The 23,168-nt window shown below is 35.4% G+C and overlaps 1 protein-coding gene across 9 annotated transcripts in view; it reads right to left on the bottom strand.

Annotated features, from left to right (window-relative positions):
- Positions 1-23,168, bottom strand: part of CSNK1G3 (casein kinase 1 gamma 3) — a 108,586-nt gene that overhangs the window by 29,733 nt on the left and 55,685 nt on the right. For all 9 annotated transcript variants that reach the window (XM_026507844.4, XM_026507846.4, XM_044387354.3 and 6 more), the window contains exons 5-7: positions 17,086-17,234; positions 15,305-15,539; positions 111-196 (exon numbers count right to left, since the gene is read on the bottom strand). In XM_026507844.4, coding sequence (XP_026363629.1) covers positions 111-196; positions 15,305-15,539; positions 17,086-17,234 — 470 coding nt within the window. The remainder of the gene's footprint in view (positions 1-110; positions 197-15,304; positions 15,540-17,085; positions 17,235-23,168) is intronic.

Below are 23,168 nucleotides of genomic sequence, written 5' to 3'. Positions count from 1 at the left end.
GAAAGGAAAAAAATCTTGAGAAGCCGGTAATTTTAAAATTAACTACTTGGCAGACAGAACCTTAACATATTAACGATTTATAAAATTCAAAAGGAAACAAAAACAATTACCTTTAAACCTTGCCAAGGAAGACTGCCTCTCAGAAAATACATGAACATATGGCCTAAAGCTTCTAAGTCATCTCTTCTACTCTGTTCTGAAATACAAGAGAAACATCGATTTCACTTTCCTCTCCCAGTTAAGGATTCAAGAACGGAGAATTGACTCTTTTGTTACAGATAAATTAATCCCCAAAGTTCAGTTTGTAAATATAAAATATCTGGCGCTTATAAGCAACAAATCATGTCCAGTTAAACAATGTTTTCACATTAAAATTATTGTGCATCTTGAAAATATGCCACTACGGTTTTGGGGGGGGGGTTTGTTTTGTTTTTTAAGATTCTACTGGGCACTCATTTCTCTCCTTAGATATCTATCCATGGAGGTATATAAGCAAGTCAGAAAGGGTTCCATGGTCAAAGACAGAGTCACTGTGTCACTCCATCTTAAAGATCCAGGATGTAACATATAAAAGATTTAAGAAAAACCCCAGAGATAATAATGTTTAACTTCATTGAACCCTGCATTTCCTGAACTTATATGAGCACAAAATGTCCATCCTATAGAGTCTCCATTAATATTAAATGCAATTAGAATTTTATGTAATATATTCTTAAAAACACTTGTATTTGACACATCCCAACATTAATAACCCCTCTGCCACCACCAAAAATATGCTGCTAGAACAAACTGCCATTTTCAAATTGCTACTGTTGTTTTGGTAACAAAATGTTGTATAGCACATAACTCATGACAATTACAGAGGAATACTTGGAAAGGTACTTATATTTGCTAAGGGAAATTTTTTTCATTTTTTTGTCACTGAAGTTAAATGCTTATTTCTTACTATTGTAAAACAATACAAAAACTCTAACAATAAGAGGAAAAATAGTTCTTTAATTATAAATGTGTAAGATGTTTTATCCAAATGAGTCATCATACTACCTAAGCAGCACTGAATGCTTTTGAAAAAGCAAACTTTTCAAAGCATGGCTCTGAACTAGCATGAATAGGACAGAAAAGGTTTTAATTTCTATGTAATCTCATTCCACAATTGTCTTCTGTAACACTTGCTACAGTATATGTATATATATGTCGTGTTATTATCTAGTCATGATCTAGCCTCCCACCAGACAGCAGATTATAGGACAGCAGATGTCTCTTGGCTCATTACCCTCAGGACCGAGTATAACGGCTGCCAGAGAGGAGGCACGCAACACAGACAACTTAAATAGAAAAATGAACCTTGAAAAATATATAATACTACATATGTGTCCTTTTCTACAAGCAAACAACGATATCCAGAAGAAAATGCATCAAGTTGTTAGTAATTAGAGTTATGAGATTAGAGAATTAGAGAGTTATGAGATTAGAGAATTCCACCTTCTCATTTTATATACTCAAACTGAAGTATAATGGCAAATTTTTCTTTTTTGCTTCTATTTTCTATTATAACAATGTAAACATATGCTATTAAAAATAGAAAACTTTCAAAATAAATAAAATAGACTCAAGGTCTTTTAAAACCCAGTAATAAAAGTGGGTATATGAATAACATGAGAAAAATGAGTAATATATTTTATATATACAATCTGCCTTTATTAGATCCTGGGAACCTTAGGAATAAAGAGTCATGCAAAGAAAAAAAAATATTTCTGAAGTCCCGCTGAGAATCAGAATCACCTCTGAAACTTTTAGATGCCTCAAATGAGCAGGCCTAATGCTGGAGACTGATTCCTTGGGTATGACATATACTAGAAGAATGTGCATTTTAAAAAGCTTAGCAGATGACTCTGAAATACAGCCAGAGTTGATAAGCACTAAAAAGGAAACTCCTTTTATTGATGTATACTTTCCACATACTAAAATACTCATTGTAAGGGTATAGTTTGAAAAATTTTCGAAAAAAATTACCTAAGTACCACCACAATCAACAACTATTTCCAACACTCCAAAAAGTTCCCTTAGGTCCACTGCCTGTTATCCTATTATTCGCCCCTCCCCTGGCCTCAAAACAACCACTTATCTGCTTTCTGTCAGGCTACATTAAATTTGATTTTTTTATAGGGTTTCATATGAAAAGCATCATAAACATGGACCCTTGGGTCCAAATTCTTTCACTCAACATATCTTTTTATGTTGTTGTGTGCATTGGTACTTCATTACTTTTTATTGCTGAGTAGTATACTACAATATATTTATATATTCACCAATGATGGGCCATGAGTAACTTCCAGTTTGGGGCTACTATGAATAAAGCTTTTACAAACATTCTTGTAGAAGTCTTTGTGTGAACATGTTTCCATTTCTCTTGTGTAAATTTTAGGAGCAGGATTACTGCTTCACATGGAAAGTGTAGATTTTACTTTTTAAGACACTTCTACACTGTTTTCCACCAGCAGCGTATGAGAATTTCGCTTGGTGCAGTGCCTATCCCACATTTAGCATGGTCACTCTTATATTTCAGCCCTGCTAATGGCTCGGAGGTGTTAGCTCACTGTGATTTAATTTGAATTTCAATTTTCACCAGTGACTAATATTTTTGAACATTGTTTCAACCGTGTTACTGCTTATTCATACATCTTTTTATGAAGTGTCTATTTAAATATTTGACTTTTTTTTTTAAATTGCACTATGTGTCTCGTTAAAAAGTTGTAAGAGTTGTTTGTGTATCCTGGCTACAAGTAGTTGTCAGATACAAGTTTTGCAGACACATTCTCCCACACTGTAGCTTGCTTTGGTTTCTTAACAGTGTCTTTCAAAGAACAGAAGTTCACATTTTGATGAGGCCCAACTTATCAGGGTTTTGTGGTTGTTCGCTTATGCTTTTTTATGTCCTATCTGAAAATCTTGGACTAGTCTAAGGTTGCAAAGATTTTCCATTTTTTTCTTCAAGAAATTCTACACTTTTGGTTCTTAAATTTAAATCTAAGATTCATTTGAAGTAATTTTTCTTCTTTTTGCTCCAGGTGGGGTAAGGGTTTAAAGTCATTTTCTTCAATACCAATACATAGTTATTATCATATAGTTTCATTACAGTACAATCCTCTCCCCCCCTTGAATTAATTTTGAACCTTCTCAAAAACCATTTGAGCATCTGTGTAGGGGTCCATTTCAGGACTCTGTAATGTGACCAATTTATCTATGTATAGGCCAATAGCACCAAATATAAGAAGAAAGGAAAAATTAATGATAAACGAGGAAACCAATGATGACAAAATAGACAATCAATTGAGAAAACCACAAAATCAGAAGCTGGTTACATGAAAAATTCAATAAAATAATCATCTCACTAGGCTAAAAGAAGGAAAACACAAATTACTAGCATCAGGAGCAACGAGGGGGCAACAGGACAGATCCTACAGACATTAAAAGAATGGCAAAAGAGTATTATGAACTAACACTATATCAGTAAATTCAACAACTCAGAAGAAATGAACAAATGTCCTGAAAGACAAATTACAAAGATGTGAATAAAGTTCTATACCAATTAAAGAAACTTAATTTATAATTTAAAATCTTCCCAAAATATAACCAAAAGCCCAGATGGCATCACTGGTGAATTCTATTATCACTGGTGAATTCTATTAAACAGTTAAGGAATAATACTAGCTCTACACAAACTCTTTCAGAAAGCAGAAGAGAAGGAAATTTTGCCAACTCTTTTCATTACTGATGTTACCAGTCAAAGGCATTTACAAGAAAAGTAAAGTACAGGAAATGTCTCCTATCAACACAGTTGCAAAATTCTTCAAAGGCTAATACAAAATGACTAGTTCATCCTATGAATTTAAGGTTGGTTTAACTTTTAAAAACCAATCAATGTAATTCACCATGTTAATAAAAGATATAAATCATATGACCACCTCAAAAGATACAGAAAAAGTACTTAATAAAACATAACAACCAATTATGATTTAAAAAAAAAACAAACACTTGTAGGGGCACCTGGGTGGCTCAGTCGTTAAGCGTCTGCCTTTGGCTCAGGGCGTGATCCCAGAGTCCTGGGATTGAGCCCCGCATCAGGCTCCTCCGCTGGAGGCCTGCTTCTTCCTCTCCCACTGCCTGTGTTCCCTCTCTCACTGGCTGTCTCTGTCTTTGTCAAATAAATAAATAAAATCTTAAAAAAAAAAAAAAAACTTGTAAAAAAAGGAACAGGCAAAAAAAAACCTTTTCATTCAGACAAAGAACTTCTACAAAAAACCTACAACTAACATAATTCTGACATGGCAAAAGGCACCCCTACAATCAGGAACAAAACAAGATGTTCCCTCTTACATTATCTATTCAGTGTTGTACTAGAAGCCCTTGTTAGGACAAAAAAAGGGGTGGGGGATGCAAGAAAAAATTTAAAAGGTATACAGATTGGAAATAAAGAAGTGAAACTAGTTTTTTCTGCAGACCATATGACCATATATGTGGAAAACCCTAAGTAATCTACAAAAAAGCTGTATTAGAACTAGTACATGAGTTTTAGCAAGGTTACAGAATACAAGATCAATATATAAAAATCAATTGTACTTCTAAGAAAGCAATCAACAACTGGAAAACAAATTTAAAAAATAATACCATTTTCAGCAGCATCAAAAAATATGAAATACTGTAGAGATAAATTTAAAAGACTGAACGATACCTAAATACTGACCCCTTCCAAGTAGCATTCTTTGTTAAGGAGAGGAACACATTATAAAAGGCCATTTCCCTCTGAATTCAAGGTGTGGGGCTTTAGTTACCACAGTGCCAACAAGCCATGATCGTAAGGGTATCTTGCCTATATGGTTGTCTCAGAAAGCAGTATTAGTCTCAAAACCTACACAGTATTTATTTATTTATTTTTTAAGATTTTATATATTTATTTGACAGAGAGAGAGGCAGCGAGAGAGGGAACAGAAGCAGGGGGAGTGGGAGAGGGAGAAGCAGACTTCCTGCCGAGCAGGGAGCCCGATGCGGGGCTCCATCCCAGACCGCTGGGATCATGACCTGACCTGAAGGCAGATGCTTAACAACTGAGCCACCCAGGTGCCCCAAATACTACACAGTATTTAAAAACTCAAGTCATAAATATAAGCTAGTAAAATAAACCACTTCTGTAACTCAGCCTCAAATATCCTTACCCTCATAATTCTTTTCTTTGTGTTCTTTCATCAACTGACAAATCTGGAAGTAAATTTCACCATGTAGTGAGTAACAGAAGTCAAGGGGAAGGTTTTATCTTTGAAACACAGTAACTAAAGAATACCTCCTCAGGTCTTTAACAGTTCTGTTTCATGGGGAAAAAAATTTCCCAAAGGTACTCTGGCCCTTATTAAACCCTGTTCACATTTTATAAAAGCACTTAACTACAAAGGCCTGTTTGAAAATGGATGTTTCCCTGGAAGCCAAGAATCCTTACAGGCACCCTTACTATGAGCAACTAAGAAATGAGAAAGTGATGATTTACTTTACAATAGGTATCATTAAAGAATCTTTTAAATAGGTTTTCCAAAAAGTGCAAAGTTATGTAAAGAGTCAATTAAAATTTCGCTTTTTAAGAATATATGTATCATATAAACTACACACAACCAACATATTAAGAGCCTAGTATGGGTCAGTGTACCATATTGATGATCATTTAAAATTCTAGCTACACTTAAAGCAACAGTAATCCCAAATAAGAAAAGAAAGACTCAGAAAGCTTAAGAGACTAGCCTAAAACTATGCACCTAAAAGAGAAAGGCAGAATTCTAAACTACATGTCTGCACTTTTTTCATTTCAGAAAGCAAAAGCAAAGTAGAACTAATCAATTAACCAAATATTGATTGTACACCTTCTGCAACACTTTTCTACTTAAAAGTTCTACTCCTTATCTCAACATTATTTTCCTCTTTTATTAAACTGATTTAATTCCTCACATGCCTAGAACTGTTTCTATTTTGACTGAATTTCAATTCAACTTTTAGCAACAGAAAATATTTCCTTTATTAATTCAAATTTACCTTTATCAAAATATATGTATACATAATATATATATCCATCCCAAATGCTTAGAAGCAGAAAACTTTCTAAAATACACATATGTATTTACACAAAATAAGCTCATTACTGCATTTTCCTACAGAAATGAAAAACAATGAGGCCAAAAGACATGTTAGTTTTAACTAAATACAGGCAAGACAAGAGAGCTCAAAAAACCCAACAAAAAAAAAGTCTCCATGAAGAAAATTTAAATCATTCTTTATATATAAGCAACAACAACAATAAAAAATTACTACAGGTCAAGGTTTCACTTTATATTTCCTCCTAAAATGTTGAAAATTCTTTTTCCCTAACACCCCACCAAAAAAAACCAAAACACTCTTCTTCTTCAAGATTCACTGAGCTCATTAACATTTTTCAAAATGACATAATTAAGATGGTTTTTGTTAAATGAAAACACAAACCTCTTTAGGAAAAGAAGAGGCACAATTATGCAGACAATGTGCAGCAACAACTCACCACACCAGATACCCAATCTAGCAATAACAAGAACGCATAAAGAAAAAAAAAAAAAAAGGTTTCTGAGCAACGGAACACAGCACATGCATTCATCTGATTCCTAAAGAAGTCCTCTTGAAATCCAGTTCTGTTAATTTAGATAAAATCCAATAAATTTGTCTATCAAGAGAAGCAAATCAGAAGACAATAGCAAAGTACTGTCAGCAACAGTACTACACATGATAACAAATAGTATGCTACAAGATATTTACATACCAAAAAAACTATTAAAAAATAACTACTCTCAGACTAACTATAAACCTACAATAATCAACACACTGTAGTATTTGTGGAAAAAAAAATAGACAAATAGCTCAGTGAACAGAACAGAAAGCCAAGAAATAGACCCACATAAATACATTCACCTTGACAAACAAGCATAAGCAAAACAACGGAGCAAAGTTACGTTTTTTCAACAAACAGTACTCAAACAACTGGATATCATCAATATGTAAAAAAATAAATCTTACACCCTTTACAAAAATAAACCAAAATGGATCAAAGACCTGTCAAATGCAAAATTATAAAATTCCTGGAATATAACATAGAAGAAAATCTAGATGACCATGGGTTTTGAGATAACTGTTTAGATACAACACCACAGGCATGACCTTTGAAAGAAATAATTGATGAGCTGCACTTCATTAAAATTAAAACTTCTGCTCTGCTAAAGACACTTTCAAGAGAATAAAAAGGTAAGTCACAGACTGGGAGAAAATATTTGCAGAAGACACACCTCATAAAGAACTATTATCCAAAATACACAAAGAACTCTTAATATCAACAATAAAACAAACAACCTGATTAAAAATGGGCCAAAGACCTTAAAAAAACGCCTCACAAAAGAAGATACATAGATGACAAGTAAGCATATGAAAAGATGCTACACATTGTATGTCATCAGGAAACACAAATTAAAACAATGATATAACACTACTATGACATAATGATTTATAAGAAATATATATTTGGTCATTCAGACGACCAGAATATATTTCTCAAGATATACTCAGTCTTTGGCCACAGTTCTTAAAAACACTTCTGAGCCCTTACGGTGAAATGGGTGTCTTGTTACTTATGAAGGTGAACCTTGAACCTACCCAAGGTCAGGGGCTAGCTGCCAGGGAAACTAACCATATGATTAGAGGGTTGGAACTTTCAGTCCCACCCCACAACCTACAGGGAGGGAAGAGAGGCTGGAGGTTGAATTAGCCAATGGCCAATGCATTAGTCAATCATGACTATGTAATGAAGCTCCCATAAAAACCCAAGAAGACAGCTTTTTGGCCCTTCTGGGAGAGCTTCCACAGTTGGGGAACCAGAACACTTGCACGTGTCACCAAGCCAGGGCCCAAGCTGCACAAGGACAGAAGGTCCTTTGTTTGGGATCTCATCCTACATCTGACTATTGATTTGTATCCTTCATCATGCCCTGTAATAAACTCGTAAACCTAAGTAAGTGCTTCCCTGCGTCTACGAAACCACTCTAGCAAATAAACTAAACTTTAAGAGGAGGTAGCTGGAGTCTCTAATCTGTACATGATCAGTCAGAAGCACAGGTAACAATCTAGAGCTTGCAAGTGTTATCTGAAATTGGGGGTGGAGAGCAGTCTTGTGGGACGGAATCCTTAACCTTGGGATTTGATGGTATCTCCAGGTAGACAGTGTCAGAATTTAAGTTGAATTTTCAGACATGCTGCTGGTGTCTGAGAAGTGCTTGTTGTTGTGGAGGGGAAAAGTCCTTCTCTACAGAGTAGTTTGTCCCAGGAATCCTAAAAGAACTACACAACTATTGGGGTGGTGGAAATCTAAAACATTAACAATCCCAAATGCTGGGAAGAATGTGGAGCAAGAGGAGTCTCATTCCTTGGTGGTGGGAATGCAAAATGGTACAGCCACTCTGGAAGACAGTTTAGGGGCTTCTTACAACATAATTTTAACATATGATCCAGCATTGTCATTGGTATTCACCCAAAGGAGTTGAAAACTTAGGTCCCACAAAAATCTGCACATGGATGTTCATAGCAGCTTTATTCATAATTGCCAAAACTTGGAGGCAACCAAAATGCCCTTCAGTAGGTGAATCGGTAGATCAACTGTGGTACATCCAGACAATGGAATATTATGCAGCACTAAAAAGAAATGAGCTGTCAAGCCATGGAAAAACATGGAGAAACATTAAATGCATATAACCAAGTAAAAGAAGTCAGTCTGAAAAGGCTAATATTATTTATTTCAAACTATATGGCATTTGGAAAAGGCAAAACTATGGAGACAATAAAAAGACCAGTGGTTGCCAGGAGTCTGGAGGGAGGGAATGGGAAGGGAGGGCTGATTAGGTAGGGAATGGAGGAAGCGAAACTCTCCTGTATAATACTACAATGGCTGATACATGTCAGTATAAATGTACCCAAACCCACAGAATGTGCAAGACCAAGAGTAAGCCATGAAGTAAACTATGGACTCTAGATGATAATGATGTGTCAGTGCAGGTTCATCACTTGTACCAAAGGTGCCACTCTGGTGAGGGACATTGAGAGTGGGAGTGGTGCTGCCTGTGTGGGGGCAGGGAGTATAAGGGAAATCTCTCAACCTTCTGCCTAATTTTGCATGAATCAAAAAATGTTCTTAAAAAAAAAATCTGTTCTAAAAAATTACATTTAAAAAAAGCACTACTATTTAAATGCATTTTCTCTAAATTTATGTAGATCAAGGTATACATCCTAATATTCTCCAACTCAACTTGAGGGTATCACTATATAATAGTAATCATACAAAACTTAATGAAGCTGAATCATCCAGACAATGTAAATTATGCTCATCATATTTTGTTTAAGAAAGCAAGGAATTGTGCAATTCATTTTTAAACTGTTAAAATGTAATTATAAAATGTAAATACATGTTTTTAAACTGCTAAGAAGCTGTTTGGGAGCCTAAGAGGTATCCTCAGGAATGTGGGCAATTAACCTAGACATTATATGAATCACATCATAAGATGACAACACAGAAAGAAAGCATTTTTGTAAAACCATAAATTCTGTGATTCCTTCACTCCTATTCAGAGAGCTTACCACTTACAGGCTTGGAATGTTATTCTTCTATCAACACTGATTTTTATTAACACAAAGCAACTGGCAGTTTATTCCTCAAATCCTAGTCTCTTATTTCATGAATACTCAATATTAATTAATAAAAACAAGACAATTCTAATGTTACTTGGTAAAGAGAAACAAAGAGTATTTACTTTATTTCAAATGACTTCAACAAGAACAGTTTTTTCATGAAAAGAAAAAAAAAAGTGATCCAAAGTAAGATTATAAAATGAGGTTCAAAGTAGTTGACCAAAAAAAAAAAAAAAAAAAAAAAAAAGTCTTGAAAAAGATATTAAAAATAAAGACACTCAAGCAGACACAATTTTAAAAAACATTTCAACATAATAATAAAGAAAGCTTCCACCAGAGCAGACCACAGAAATCCACGTGTCACAAACGGCTTTAGTTGACTCCATCTTAAACAGTGACTTAAGAAGGTATAAGAAGGTACACAAGTGAATCACGACATCTGCCTTCTTAACATTAATTGTCCAGCGAAGATCAATAAATATATAAATATAGATAGATACAGATATAGATATATAGATATCTCACAGGAATAAAGAGGCTAAAATCCACACTGTGATTTTACACTTTTCTTCCAGCTTTTTCTTTTTTATATCTGATACAGTGCACCAATCTCCACAAAGGAAAAAATACTTGTAAGTCTGCACAAAGGTCAGTCTGGCCAAATTCTCTCCTTTGAAATGCTCATGTGTGTAGAAAGTCCCTGAATGCACAAGAGTAAATGAATGAATAAGAAAGCTTTAATTCCTCTTAAAAGAGGAATCACCAAAGTCCAGGCAAAGCAGAAAGGAAAAAACATATACACAAATTAAAATCACCACTAAAAGATCCCATTTTCACTACTTTTTCTTTTCTATCTGTTCCTGACTCCTCACAAAGCTGGTGCTTTAAACTCAAAACATCACTAATAATCCCAATGTTCACAGCCATCTCACTTATAAAAATGCTTTAACTCTTCAGCACTTAAACTCACGTGACTTTAGCTTGCTCTTATTTCTTAAAAAACAGGAAATCATGTAATCTGGGAAACAAATTTTCTCTCTGTTAATACTGCCCATCTACTTCCCAAGTACTACATAAAAATTGAGAAGCAGGGCTTTTGTAAATAAGAGAAAGTAAGGATTAAAGCTTTTATTCTTTGTAATACTTGCCAAAGAAATATTTTGTTTGTTTTCTTCCTGAAAAAGGAGTAAAAAGAGATTACTGTAATAGTTAAATGCCGTTTCCCAAGCTCCAAAGGCTTTTCCTAACAAGGACAAACGTATCAGATTCGCTTTGCCATTTCTACAAATAGAATGCTGTTACATTTACCATTGTTCAGATAAAAAAACATCGGGCCATACGGAAGTTGTGACTTCATGTCTCACAATAAAATGGTGGTGAACCTTTGTTAGTTGTTCTGAAATAATCTGTTAACGACTACCATGAAATGAAAATCTCTCACAGACACTGTTCATATAAACACAGGTGTGCCTGATTTTAATGGAAGACATGATCCTGAAAGTTGTGTATCTCAATCTTATTTTAAACCTATCACGAAAGTTTGCTATTGAAAGGCACCTCCCACACAAAGACAAACACTACCTAAATGCAACTAATTTTAAATATCTGACACTTACTTTTCTTCAAGTAAGGCAGATTTACATTTTTCAGGCATTTCAGACAGCTGAAGAGAAAAAATACCATGGCTCTACTTTCAGGAGGCTGTTAGTGAGCAAACGCTATTAGTTCTGAGTAAGAGGAAGAAGCAGGGACATGCCTATATAGCAGATAAGTCTGGGAAGAATGGTCAGAGAAGAAGCTATGAGCAGGAGTTGAAGCCTGCGTCAGATGACTGCTAAGGTCCTGAACAAAAAGTGACTGTATACTGCAGGGTACGTTTAAGCGGTGATGATGGGTAAATACTGATTGGTTTACATTTCTGTCTATTCTTCCTTGTGAGTGAGATGGCAGGGATGGAATCTAAAAGCAGAAAATAAAGTCTGACTTTCTCTGATATGAAAACTGACCCTGGTTGAAGACTTAGGAATAAACTACTATAAATATAACCTAGAACCGATTTTTTTAGAAAGGCAAAGAGGTAACTCAATGGGAAAGAATATGGTATCATAAAAAGAACCTCAACCCCTACTTCACACCTTACAAAAATTAATTGTAGACAGTAGAAGAAAATATAAAATGTATTCATCTCCTGGGGACAAAGATTTCTTAGAATTCAAAAAGCAATAATCATAAAACCAAAACACTGAACCACTAAGAAAATGAGTAGGTAAGCCACAGACTAGAAGAATCTATTCACAGTACATATATTTGGGAAAGAACTTATATCCAGAATATATAAAGAATTTCTATAAGTCAACAATTAAATGACACACATGTCATAAAAGAAGATACGCAAATGGTCAAAAAGCACAAGTAACGGTGCTCAGAAGCATGAGTCAGGGAGAAATAAAATACAACTACACATCCACTATAACAGCCAGAATGAAAAAGAATGACAACTCCAAATGTTGTCAAGACTGAAACAAACAGAACCCTCCTTCGCTGCTGGTGGAAAAAGAAAATGGTAGGAAGGCTTTGGCGTACTGATGGGCAGTTTCCTATAAAGTTAAACAATACCTACCATATGACCCAACAGCAATTCCAATTTTAGGTATTTACCCAAAAGAACTGAAAACATATGCCCACCGAAAGATTTAAAAATTCCTAATAGTAAAACACTGTTAATAATCAAAATGTTCATCAACAGTAGAATACATAAACAATAAGTGTGGTATATTTGTGCAATGGAATACTACTGAGCCTTAAAAAGAAACAAATTACTGGGGTCCCTGGGTGGCTCAGTCAGTTGAGTGTCCAACTCTTGATCTTGGCTCAGGTCATGATCTCAGCTCAGGTCATAATTTCGGGGTCATGATATCAAGCCCCACCACGTCAGGCTCCATGCTGGGTGTGGAACCTGCTTAAGATTCTCTCACTCTCTCCCTCTTCCACTGCCCCTCCCCCTTCTCTAAAAAAAAACCAAAACAAAACAAATTACTGATACTTAAAAAACAAACATTAATCTCATACTCAGCAAAAGAAGCCAGTTGATTCCATTTATATGAAGTAACAGACTCAGCAAAACTAATCTATGGTGACAGAAATCACATCACTGGTTACTTTTGGAGAAAGTGGGGAGAGAGCAAGAATGAAGTCTAGGGGATGATAATAATATCATAAATCTTGACAGGGTTGTGGGCTACCCACATGTGTACATATGTCAAAAATCACAAATTATTTACTCAAATATTATAAACTTTAGTGTAAATTTTATTTCATTTTAAAAAATGAACTTTTCAATAAAATAAGAATTACAAATACTGTCAATTCTAGTAAGCTTGCTTTACATATGCTATTAGTTACCAATTCTGAAACGACATTCTGAGGATCCTAGGCTTCTAACAATGAGTAAACAGAGTAGTGGTAGCCAGATTTCTCACTGTTGGCAGAGGAAGACAGAAATAGAGAAAATAGAAGGGAATTACACATATGGAAAACAGGGATACTACTTTGTGGTCTTGGACTGAAATTAAAAGTATCAATATCGGGGCGCCTGGGTGGCACAGCGGTTAAGCGTCTGCCTTCGGCTCAGGGCGTGATCCCGGCATTGTGGGATCGAGCCCCACATCAGGCTCCTCCGCTATGAGCCTGCATCTTTCTCTCCCACTCCCCCTGCTTGTGTTCCCTCTCTCGCTGGCTGTCTCTATCTCTGTCGAATAAATAAAAAAATAATTAAAAAAAAAAAAGTATCAATATCAACTCATGATCTTAGTAGATAGGTATTAATATATGCGTACATATGCATATTTGCGTGTGTATGTATGTGTGGATACTGATTCACATACACATATGCATTTTGTAGTTCTGCTGAAAGGGCCTAGAAGCAATAACACACCAGTAGCAATGAGTACACCCAGTGCCCAAATCTTGCTTTCTATATAACATTATCCAATAAAAGGACCCAGGGAAACCTGGACAAATGTCTGTTTCTGGGCTAGAGCAGAGAAACTACAAGATGAATCTGGAACAACTTGTAGCTTCAGAAAGTTAAGTTCTCAAAGAATCATGAGAAAAAGCCAAAAGAACAGAGCAGCCAGCTTGATGGAGCAACAAATGGCCAAACCTGGGGCAATGGGAGTATCAATATAAATAATGACAGTAATGCCCTATACTACTTTCAGTAAGAATCCATGAGTCCATACTGACTAGTCAATAAATGGGAAAAGAAGAAAAAGCTTCAGCTTACATTAGATTATCAATAAATACACAAGGAACAATGAATTAGAAAATCATCAATGGATGCTAAATCAAGTGCGTAAAATCTAATGAGGAACAACGTATTTATATTCACATAATCTCACAAATTCACCTACAAAATACTTTTGAATTTCAAATGGAAAATAAGAAACTTGCAGGTGGAGGAACTTAGCAGACACGACACTAAGCAAGGGATTGGAACTAACCAACGACAACATACGTCTCCTGACGTGATGCACTAACAACACATCACTTGTGCTTTTGTGCTACAAACGCACTCGAATATAATCATGAAGGAATGATGAGACAGACTCAAATTGAAGACATTCTACAAGATAGCCTATAGGTACTCCACAAAAATATGAAGGTCATGAACCGTGAAGAAAGGTGAAGGAGTGTTCCAGATAAAAGCAGACTAAAGAGAGGTGACAAATAAATGAAATATATGTTCCTGAAATGGATCCTGGACAGGGGGGAAAAAAAAAAGCTGCAAGAAACTCTGTGAGGTTGATATTATTTTATAAGGAACCCCCTTTAAAAAGTTAAATAATTTGCCCCAAGTCATATAGTTACTACACTGTAAACAAAACCAGTAAGGTATGCACGCTCAGGATTAAATGTATTGGGCAGGATGCCATCTCCTTGGCTGGCTGTATCAGAAAGCCATGGTCTCAACCAAAAATCTTCACACACACTAAATGCAGCTAAAATTAAGTATTCTGGGGCGCCTGGGTGGCACAGCGGTTAAGTGCCTGCCTTCGGCTCAGGGCGTGATCCCGGCGTTATGGGATCGAGCCCCACATCAGGCTCTTCAGCTATGAGCCTGCTTCTTCCTCTCCCACTCCCCCTGCTTGTGTTCCCTCTCTCGCTGGCTGTCTCTATCTCTGTCAAATAAATAAATAAAATCTTTAATAAATAAATAAATAAATAAATAAATAAATAAATAAAATTAAGTATTCTCTCATAGTCTTTAATAAAAATAATCATATACAGATATTCAACTGTATCAAAGTTGAATATTTCTAAGTTGTCATATGAAAACAAGACAGAGTGAAAGTAAGGATATCTGTCATTTATTTACTCTAGAGCAACTTCCTTTAAAAGAATTGTATGAAATATAAATCAAAGTAAACTCTAGCTAGATGTGATAAATAAAAATTACGACAGAAGCAACTGTAATCCCCCCAAAATTGAACCATAATAACAAACAAAAATTCACACTGTTAGCATAGTTACTGAATTCAATTTCTGCATTTATGAAAGGTACACATACCTTTTCCTAAATGTGTGTTTATGCTCATATATCTAGCTGTTCCTGTAAGGCTCTTGTGTTCTCTGTATGGTATGTGTTTCTTTGTCTCTGGATCAATATATTCCTTTGCCAAACCAAAATCTATAATATGAATAACTTGCTGGGTTTTGTTTCCTGGTCGTCCTATTAAGAAGTTCTCAGGCTTTACATCTCTGTATATCAAGTTCTTTGAGTGGACATATTCCATGCGAGAAATCTTGAGTGACAAAAAAAAAAAAAAAAAAAAAAAAAAAGAAAAGAAAGAAAGAAAGTTTTATTTTAGGCATTGACTAGCATAAAAAAGCATAATAGAGAAGGACAAAATTCTTACAATGAAAACAACACAAAGAAGAAAACTATCAGACACTGTTTCAACCCTTTAGAAGTAACATAATATCAGTCTATAGTTTCTCAAAAATATATCCAATTATGACCAAAAGTCTTTGCTTTCACTATAATGGTCATTTATAAATGAAAGTATTTGAATCTCATTAATTCCTTTCATACCGTTGAGCCGGATTCCATCAGCACTTACAGACGATGCCACCTCAGACAATCAAAAAGCTTTACTAATACCAAGTCTTGAACCGAGACAAGGAAAGAGGCATATTCAAAAGCTGGCATTTGTTCTTCCTTAACAACCCAATCATTGAGCAACTGTTACTGTTCTATTAAAGAAACTTAGAGTCTAAACTGTTAAATAAAAACAACACAGTACCCTTTAGGAAATCTTTCCTTTATAACTTACTTATGTCTTTCCTTAGATATTAAACGTTTTAAAAGATCTTGAAACCAGAAAATTTTGGAAGACCACTCTAATGATACTATAGTACATTTTCACCAATGTTTTTACACATTCTCAAATAATGTTCATTGTACAAACTGTCACAAGGTAGGATATTACAAACAAGAAAACAAAATTGCTTCATTTAGTGATAATGGTTGACAACACAATGTAAACATTGAGTCACTTGGGCCATTTTCGTTGTTAACAAATTATGAATCATAATATACAATATTTCTATGACCCATACTTTTCATTAATGATATATGTTGAGCATTTTCCAGGTTATAAGACATACTTTTAATACGCAATTTTTATGGCTACATATTATTTTATGGCTATTAATAATTTACTCAACTAATCCTATAATCTCTCTACATTTGGGGTGTTTCCCACGTTACGATAAGCATCCTTGCACAAAAAGCTTTAAGTATACATGAACAGTTTCACCGGATATATTTGTAGAGGTGGAATTAATGAGTCAATGGAGAAAAACAACTTTAAGATTTTGCGACATATTACTGGTACGGATTTCAAAACTGCCTTAAATCATCCTCTAAGTTGTTTCCCCATAGGTTCCCTAAAATTTAAATATTTTATAAGACTCCCTCATTGTTTCTTCTTTTTCTAGGCCATTAGAATTTATTACTAACATTATAAATCCACGTTTCTGAGGGTTCTCTTTTCTAAGCATTCATATTCTATATGAAAACAGGGCTAGAAACAATTCTCAAGGTTGAGAACATTCTGATCTTAAAGCAGTAAGTTATTAATTCTTTCACACAAATAAAACACAGTTGGCTCAGCTATTTTAAGTTCTATGCATCCTAAAAAGACAGTGAGATGGAAACTAGAAACTTCATTAGATCAAATGTTCTGTAAAGATAATGTCACGAAACTTGAAACTTTCAATATACATGTGTGACCAAAAGAACCGTACAACCGTTCAAACAGCTTCAAAACCTCCTGCTTGACTTACCAGCTGGATAGCAATCATGAGAACTGTCTTAAGAGAAAACGTCCTGTCACATAAATCAAACAAATCTTCCAAACTAGGTCCCAGCAGTTCGAGCACCATGGCGTTGTATTTACCACAAGGGCCAAAATAGTAAACTTGAGGTATACCATCTGGGGGGAAAGAAAAAGGATTTTAATCATTTCCTCAAGTTAAATATCAACCTTTTCTTCCTAAAAAATTATTAAGCAACTTTAAACATATTTTTGTATTTTTAAGAACTGCAGCAGTATTTGCACTGTTTCCATACACACAATGAACTTTTTCTGAGCCAACGTTCTCCCTCCCTATACCTTCTTCGTGTTCACCGGGCAGCCTGGTTACACGTGTCCTGCAGCCGCAATAGCTGCGATACGGAACTACATCACAGACAGTGCTTCCGTGCTGATCTCCAACACCTCCCCAGGGACAGGAACGCGGCCTTGTAGCCTCATATCTCCAGGGTCTAGAGAAATACTTGCCACACAGCAAAGATGCCTTTTTTTCTTTTTTTTTAAACAAAGTCATCACTGCTATCTTGTGTAACTCTGAGGGAGGAGTGATGCTAGCATCACCCTCCAAGATTCCCATCCTCTGGTGCACACATGCCGTACAACTCCCTCCCCGTGAGTGCAGGTAAGACCCCGTATTTCGCTCTTGTGATTAGGTTATGTTATGTGACAAAGGTAATGGAATTAAGGTCCCATCAGTGGGCCTGACCTAATCAGGTAAGCCCTTTAAAAAAGAGGGTCTAAAAGTCAAAGATACTCAAAGCAGCAGAGAAGCTCTCTTGTTGATTTTTAAGAAGCAAACTGTCATGTTGTAGAAGACGCCACATGCCCTGGAATGGTGAGCAGGCGCTAGGAACTGAGGGCCTCAGTCCCACAGCCACGAGGACGTGAACCCTGGAAATAACCAGTGAGCTTGAGAAGGACTCTGAGTCTCAGACCAGACTCTAGTTCAGGCTTACACCTTGATTTCGGCCTGGTAAAACCCTCAACAGAGGACCCAGGTCAGCCATCCTTGGAGTCCTGGCCCATGGAAATTGGGAAATAAGGAAGTCTCTTACACTATGCCACCAAATACTAAGTAATTTATTATATGACAATATAAAATAAAACAAACTCCAAATATGAAGTCTAAATGCACAGAAATCATCTGTATTTGATTTTTAGAACTAAGAGTTTCACAATAAACTAACATATCATCAGTGCTCAATTTATCTTAACAATATATTTATTTATTCATTTGTACAAAGTAAACTTCTTCCATGTTCAATGTCTCATGTTTATTTCCAAGTGATTTTTTTTTTCTGCTTGTTAGTTTGTCTTTAGTAATTTTAGAAGGGAAAAAGACTCTCTCAGGATAAAACTTTCCTATTTTTTTTTAAACTGTCCTATTCTTTTTTAAATACATTTCAGTTTGCTTCTCCATAACATTACTAGTTTGGATAAGACCCGTTTTTCTCAAATGTGAATGAGCGAGGCAGCAGGACATCTGGGGATAGGAAGGCATGGTGGGGGTGGGGAAAAGGGGACAAGTTCAAACTCCATACGTGAACCCCTCCCCAGAATGAGATTCGCATCCAACCCCTCCATGTGTACATGTAGTACCCCCCGCCACACACACACACACACACACACACACACACACACACTTGCACTTCCCTTCATCACAGGGTATCACTACTTTAGTGTAAGGCACTCTTATCAGATCCTGTCTTGCATCCATGTGTCAAATCTACCCCTCACACATGTAAAAGCAGAAAAAAAAGTTCAGAAGTAGTGAATGAGAAGTTCACTAAAGTTTATTTCAACTCTGAAATACTACTTTTAATGTGCTATACACTGCTTTTATTATGCTATTAAGAGCCTGGACCTGCAATTAAGACATTAAAACTTCTCAGCTACTACGTTTTTACATTATTTCCACAATGCCTTTTTTTCCCCCACTCTACCACCAAAAGTTAATTTTCATGCTGATAATTTAGCAATCTCTAATAACTCACGTCTACTCTAGTTTACTGCTTCTGATCTGCAGGATGCAAGCAAACCAGATCATCAAGCTTGTTAGAACTATATATGGAATGTAAAAATAAACAGGTTCTGAGGTTCTTCCATGAAAGGACTGTCAAAGGGCTTTCTGACTTCCTTCTGAGTCACCATCCGTATTCCTAATAATTGAAGTTGTTGTGAAATGACCTCTCAATAAGGTAGCAATATACTTTGGTTGATTAAATGACTGATTTAGGGACGCCTGGGTGGCTCAGTCGGTTAAGTGCTTCTGCCTTCGGCTCAGGTCATGATCCCGGGGTCCAGGAATGGAGTCCCACTTCGGGCTCCCTGCTCAGCAGGGAGTGTGCTTCTCCCTCTGCACCTCCCCCCGCTTGTGTGTGCTCTCTCTCTCTCTGATAAATAAATAAAATCTTTTTTAAAAATTAAAAATAAATGACTGATTTATTCAAATGTTTTCAAAAGTTTCCAAAAACAGAAAGTCATTTAAGAAATCTCACTGTCCTAAGTAATTCAATGAATGCTTACAGAACATTTGCTATATTCTTATGCACAGGGTGGGACACTATGGATTAAGGGTGGACAAGACACCACGATCAAGGATAATTTAACCCAGGAATGCAAGTTTACGTTAACATTCAAATATTCACCAATGCAACTCACCACAGTAACAGAATAAATACGAAAAACCATGACATCATCTTAATACATACTGAAAAAGCATGTGATATGAACTCTCAGCAAATCTGGAATTGAAGGTAACTTCTTCAACCTGGTAAAGGGCTTCTATGAGAAACTCACAACTAACATCATACTTAATGGTGAAAGAATGAATGCTTTCCATTTATGACTGGGAACAAGACAAGGATGTCCACTTTCACCTCTTCTATTCAACAGCACAATGAAGCAAAAATAAATAAATAAATAAAAGGCATTCTCGAAAATGAACGAGGACAGTCCGTTACTCTAAGAAAAAAGGGAAATAATTTACTTGTTCCTATTTGTTACCAATAATAAAATAATAAAATAAAAGCTTTCACATAAAAATCAGATTTTGTCTTCGTATCTGTCAGGATGACCTTTGAAAGCTTCCCAATACTAAAAAGAGAAAAATACAATACCTTTTCTGATGAAACCATGGTGACATTAACTATTATGACTTAATTTTAGGTAACAAATATGAGAATTGAAAATCTATTTCAGTAAACCAGTATTTTCCAAGTGACCAATGCATGTGTTTATAAAACCATGTACAGGTAAATAATCTAAAGTATAATGGATTTTAATGTAAGAGAGAATAGGAAAAGGTTTTTCTATATGGCTTCTAACTCTATGCTGCAACTTTAAGAAACTACCACTGGTCAAGTTTTAGTGTAGTGCCAAAAGGATATTTATAATTTAAAGGTTAATTAATTAGCCTAGACTAACAAAGCTGTGAGTTAAAATCTTGTTGGAGAAATACGAATTGGGACATTTTTGGAGGGAAATTACCCTAACCTTTTCAAAATAAGCAAAAACAGGAATACAACTATATTGAAGCTGTGTTGTTGGTAACAGTAAAAAAAAATTTAAAAATAAAAAAAAAATAAAAAAGAAGAAGAAACAACCAAATGGGAACCACCTAAAACATTCATCAGCTCCAGACTAATTAAACCAATTATGTCATACCCACACTGTGGAAAATAACATAGCCTTTAACTACCTGTGGAAATAAATTGTGAAAGACAAACTTCTGCTTTTTACTTCGTACAAGTCTGAAGTGATCAATTTTGTTGTTTATAACAACCGTATGTTACTTTTAAAACAAAATGGTTCTAATGAGTCATTAAACACACATATGAAAAGATACTGGAAGGAAAAACTAGAAAGCAAACAGGTTACTGGAAGCACAAGTAATTTCTCCTTCCATTTTTATACTTTTTAAACCTTTCCAAATTGTTATGAAGAACACATGCTATTTTTACAATCAGGAATAAAATGCTCATTTTTTAAATTCTTGTAGGACCACAAAGAAAGTCTTGAACTGGAAAATGATGGCAACTATGTATATTTAATCCATGTCTTACCTCACTGAGCAAGTATTTCTTAAACATTCACCCAAATATTGAAAATTATACAGCTGTACCTCTACTCTTATTAACTATTAGCTTCACTCATTGCTCCTAGGAACAAAGGTAGGTATACACCGCTCGGACTCTGTCGCCTTATAATTTAGTGTGTGGCTTCCCCGGCCTTGCCAGCGCACCTCACTAACACAAGGAACAGACCTATTCAAAGGCTCAGATTTTTTCTGCCTCATTTTGATCTCTTCTAAACCTGCATTTCAAAAATTTCTACTGTAGTTCTGCCATCCAAGCTGCCAACTTTGATTTTTACCCAACCTTCAAATCTCCTCTTATCAAGCTATCTCTATTAAGCATGAACGAACTTTATAATTTTTCACACACAATTTCTCATAGATAAGGAAAGGCATGCGTAAGGAAATCTGCTCTGCTCTCCCTCGTATAAGCCAGCTCGTTGCCAGGAGAATTACCGTGTACCTAACGTGCACATTCAATCAAGCTATTTACATAACATACATTGGAGTTTCTCAAAGAACATCATGAGAAAGATCAGCAAAGGGACAAACACTCTTTCAGTTTTCTCAAAAACTTCCTTTCTTTAATGGCTTCAAAGTGTCTCAAAATTACGTATCCCTACCTTACTCATGATGGCTAAATTCCATAAATACCATTACATTTTACCGAGTAAATTTAACACTTAGTCTACAATTTGAACGAAAATACTTCAGCTTTATCATGCAACATAATTTTACCTTAAAATATGACTCAGTATAAATCTTTGGGGAATAAAAAAAGATAACTCTAAATGACTCTTTAAGATACATACTGTTCTATGAATCAATAAGTGTACAAACTTCTTAGGTATTAATAATGTCACTGAAGTATTAAATTTCATGTCACTGAAGTATAAAATCAAGAGTTATCATTTTTCTTAAAAAATCAAGAACGTAAAGCAAACACTGTAAAGGTCAAACTAGAATTTCATTTCCCAGGACAAGTCTGGGCGGTTTTCTAACGCTGAGCAAACAAAATTAAATTGTTAGGAGTTAGGAAACATTGCAACTAATGAACAGGAGCTGGGGAGTACCCTAAGCAAAAACAAAACAGAACAATCATAGCCAATATGAATACGGGAGGCGAGACCATCAGGAACCGGATTTATGGAAGGAGAGATGAAGGAAAAGAGGGCGAGAGAGAAAAGCAGAAAGAAGGCTTAGAAGGAAGAGTAATGAGGTGTTACATTATTACCCATGCCTCTTGATCAAAGTACCTGGCTACTGAATTGCATGAAGGCAAACCAACTCAGAGGCAGAAGAAAGCTTTGCATTTGGTCTTAAACCAGTGAAGTTTCAACTATAACCTTACACTGCACCCAATTTGAATTGTTCTAAAATTCTTTGTGAGACTACTATAAAAAGCCATCCCCTGTGAATTTATGGAAGTTAGTTCTGATAATTTCCAATATCACTAATTTTCAGGGCTGCTTATTCATACCAATCTTCAAGACAAGTATATCTTTCCCCAAGGAAAGCTGAAGAATGGGCAAAAATACAAAATTTCATATGTTATTTGAAAATACAATCTCACCCTTAGTCTCCTAAAACTGATTTTATTAAACACTTTATTTTATATTTCAGCCTTCCATTTAAGTGACAAAACATTAATTTAAGTCACAGGACAACATTAGGAGGTCTAACAAACACTCTTAAAAGACTGCTTAGTACTTTGTGCCAGGTACTGAAGTACCTCAGTTCCTTAGAGTTGGGCGATAGTTAAACATTATCATTAAAAGAAATAATATCGTGATGTTTCTTTCCGTTTTCAGGTCTGGTATTGTTCTTATGGGAAGAACTAGAACAAAAGCATTAACATTCTGATTAGGTTATTTGAACTCTACAGATGTGCTCAAGAAAACATAAAATCTGATTAGAAATACTATACAGAATTATCACATAGGCTATATTCTTTTCCAAGGAAGTTTTACTTTAAGGTG

The sequence above is a fragment of the Ursus arctos genome, unplaced genomic scaffold (assembly GCF_023065955.2).
Source record: "Ursus arctos isolate Adak ecotype North America unplaced genomic scaffold, UrsArc2.0 scaffold_5, whole genome shotgun sequence".
Lineage (NCBI taxonomy): Eukaryota > Metazoa > Chordata > Mammalia > Carnivora > Ursidae > Ursus > Ursus arctos.
Note: the sequence above shows the minus strand (reverse complement) of the source record. Positions and strands in the feature narration are given on the sequence as shown.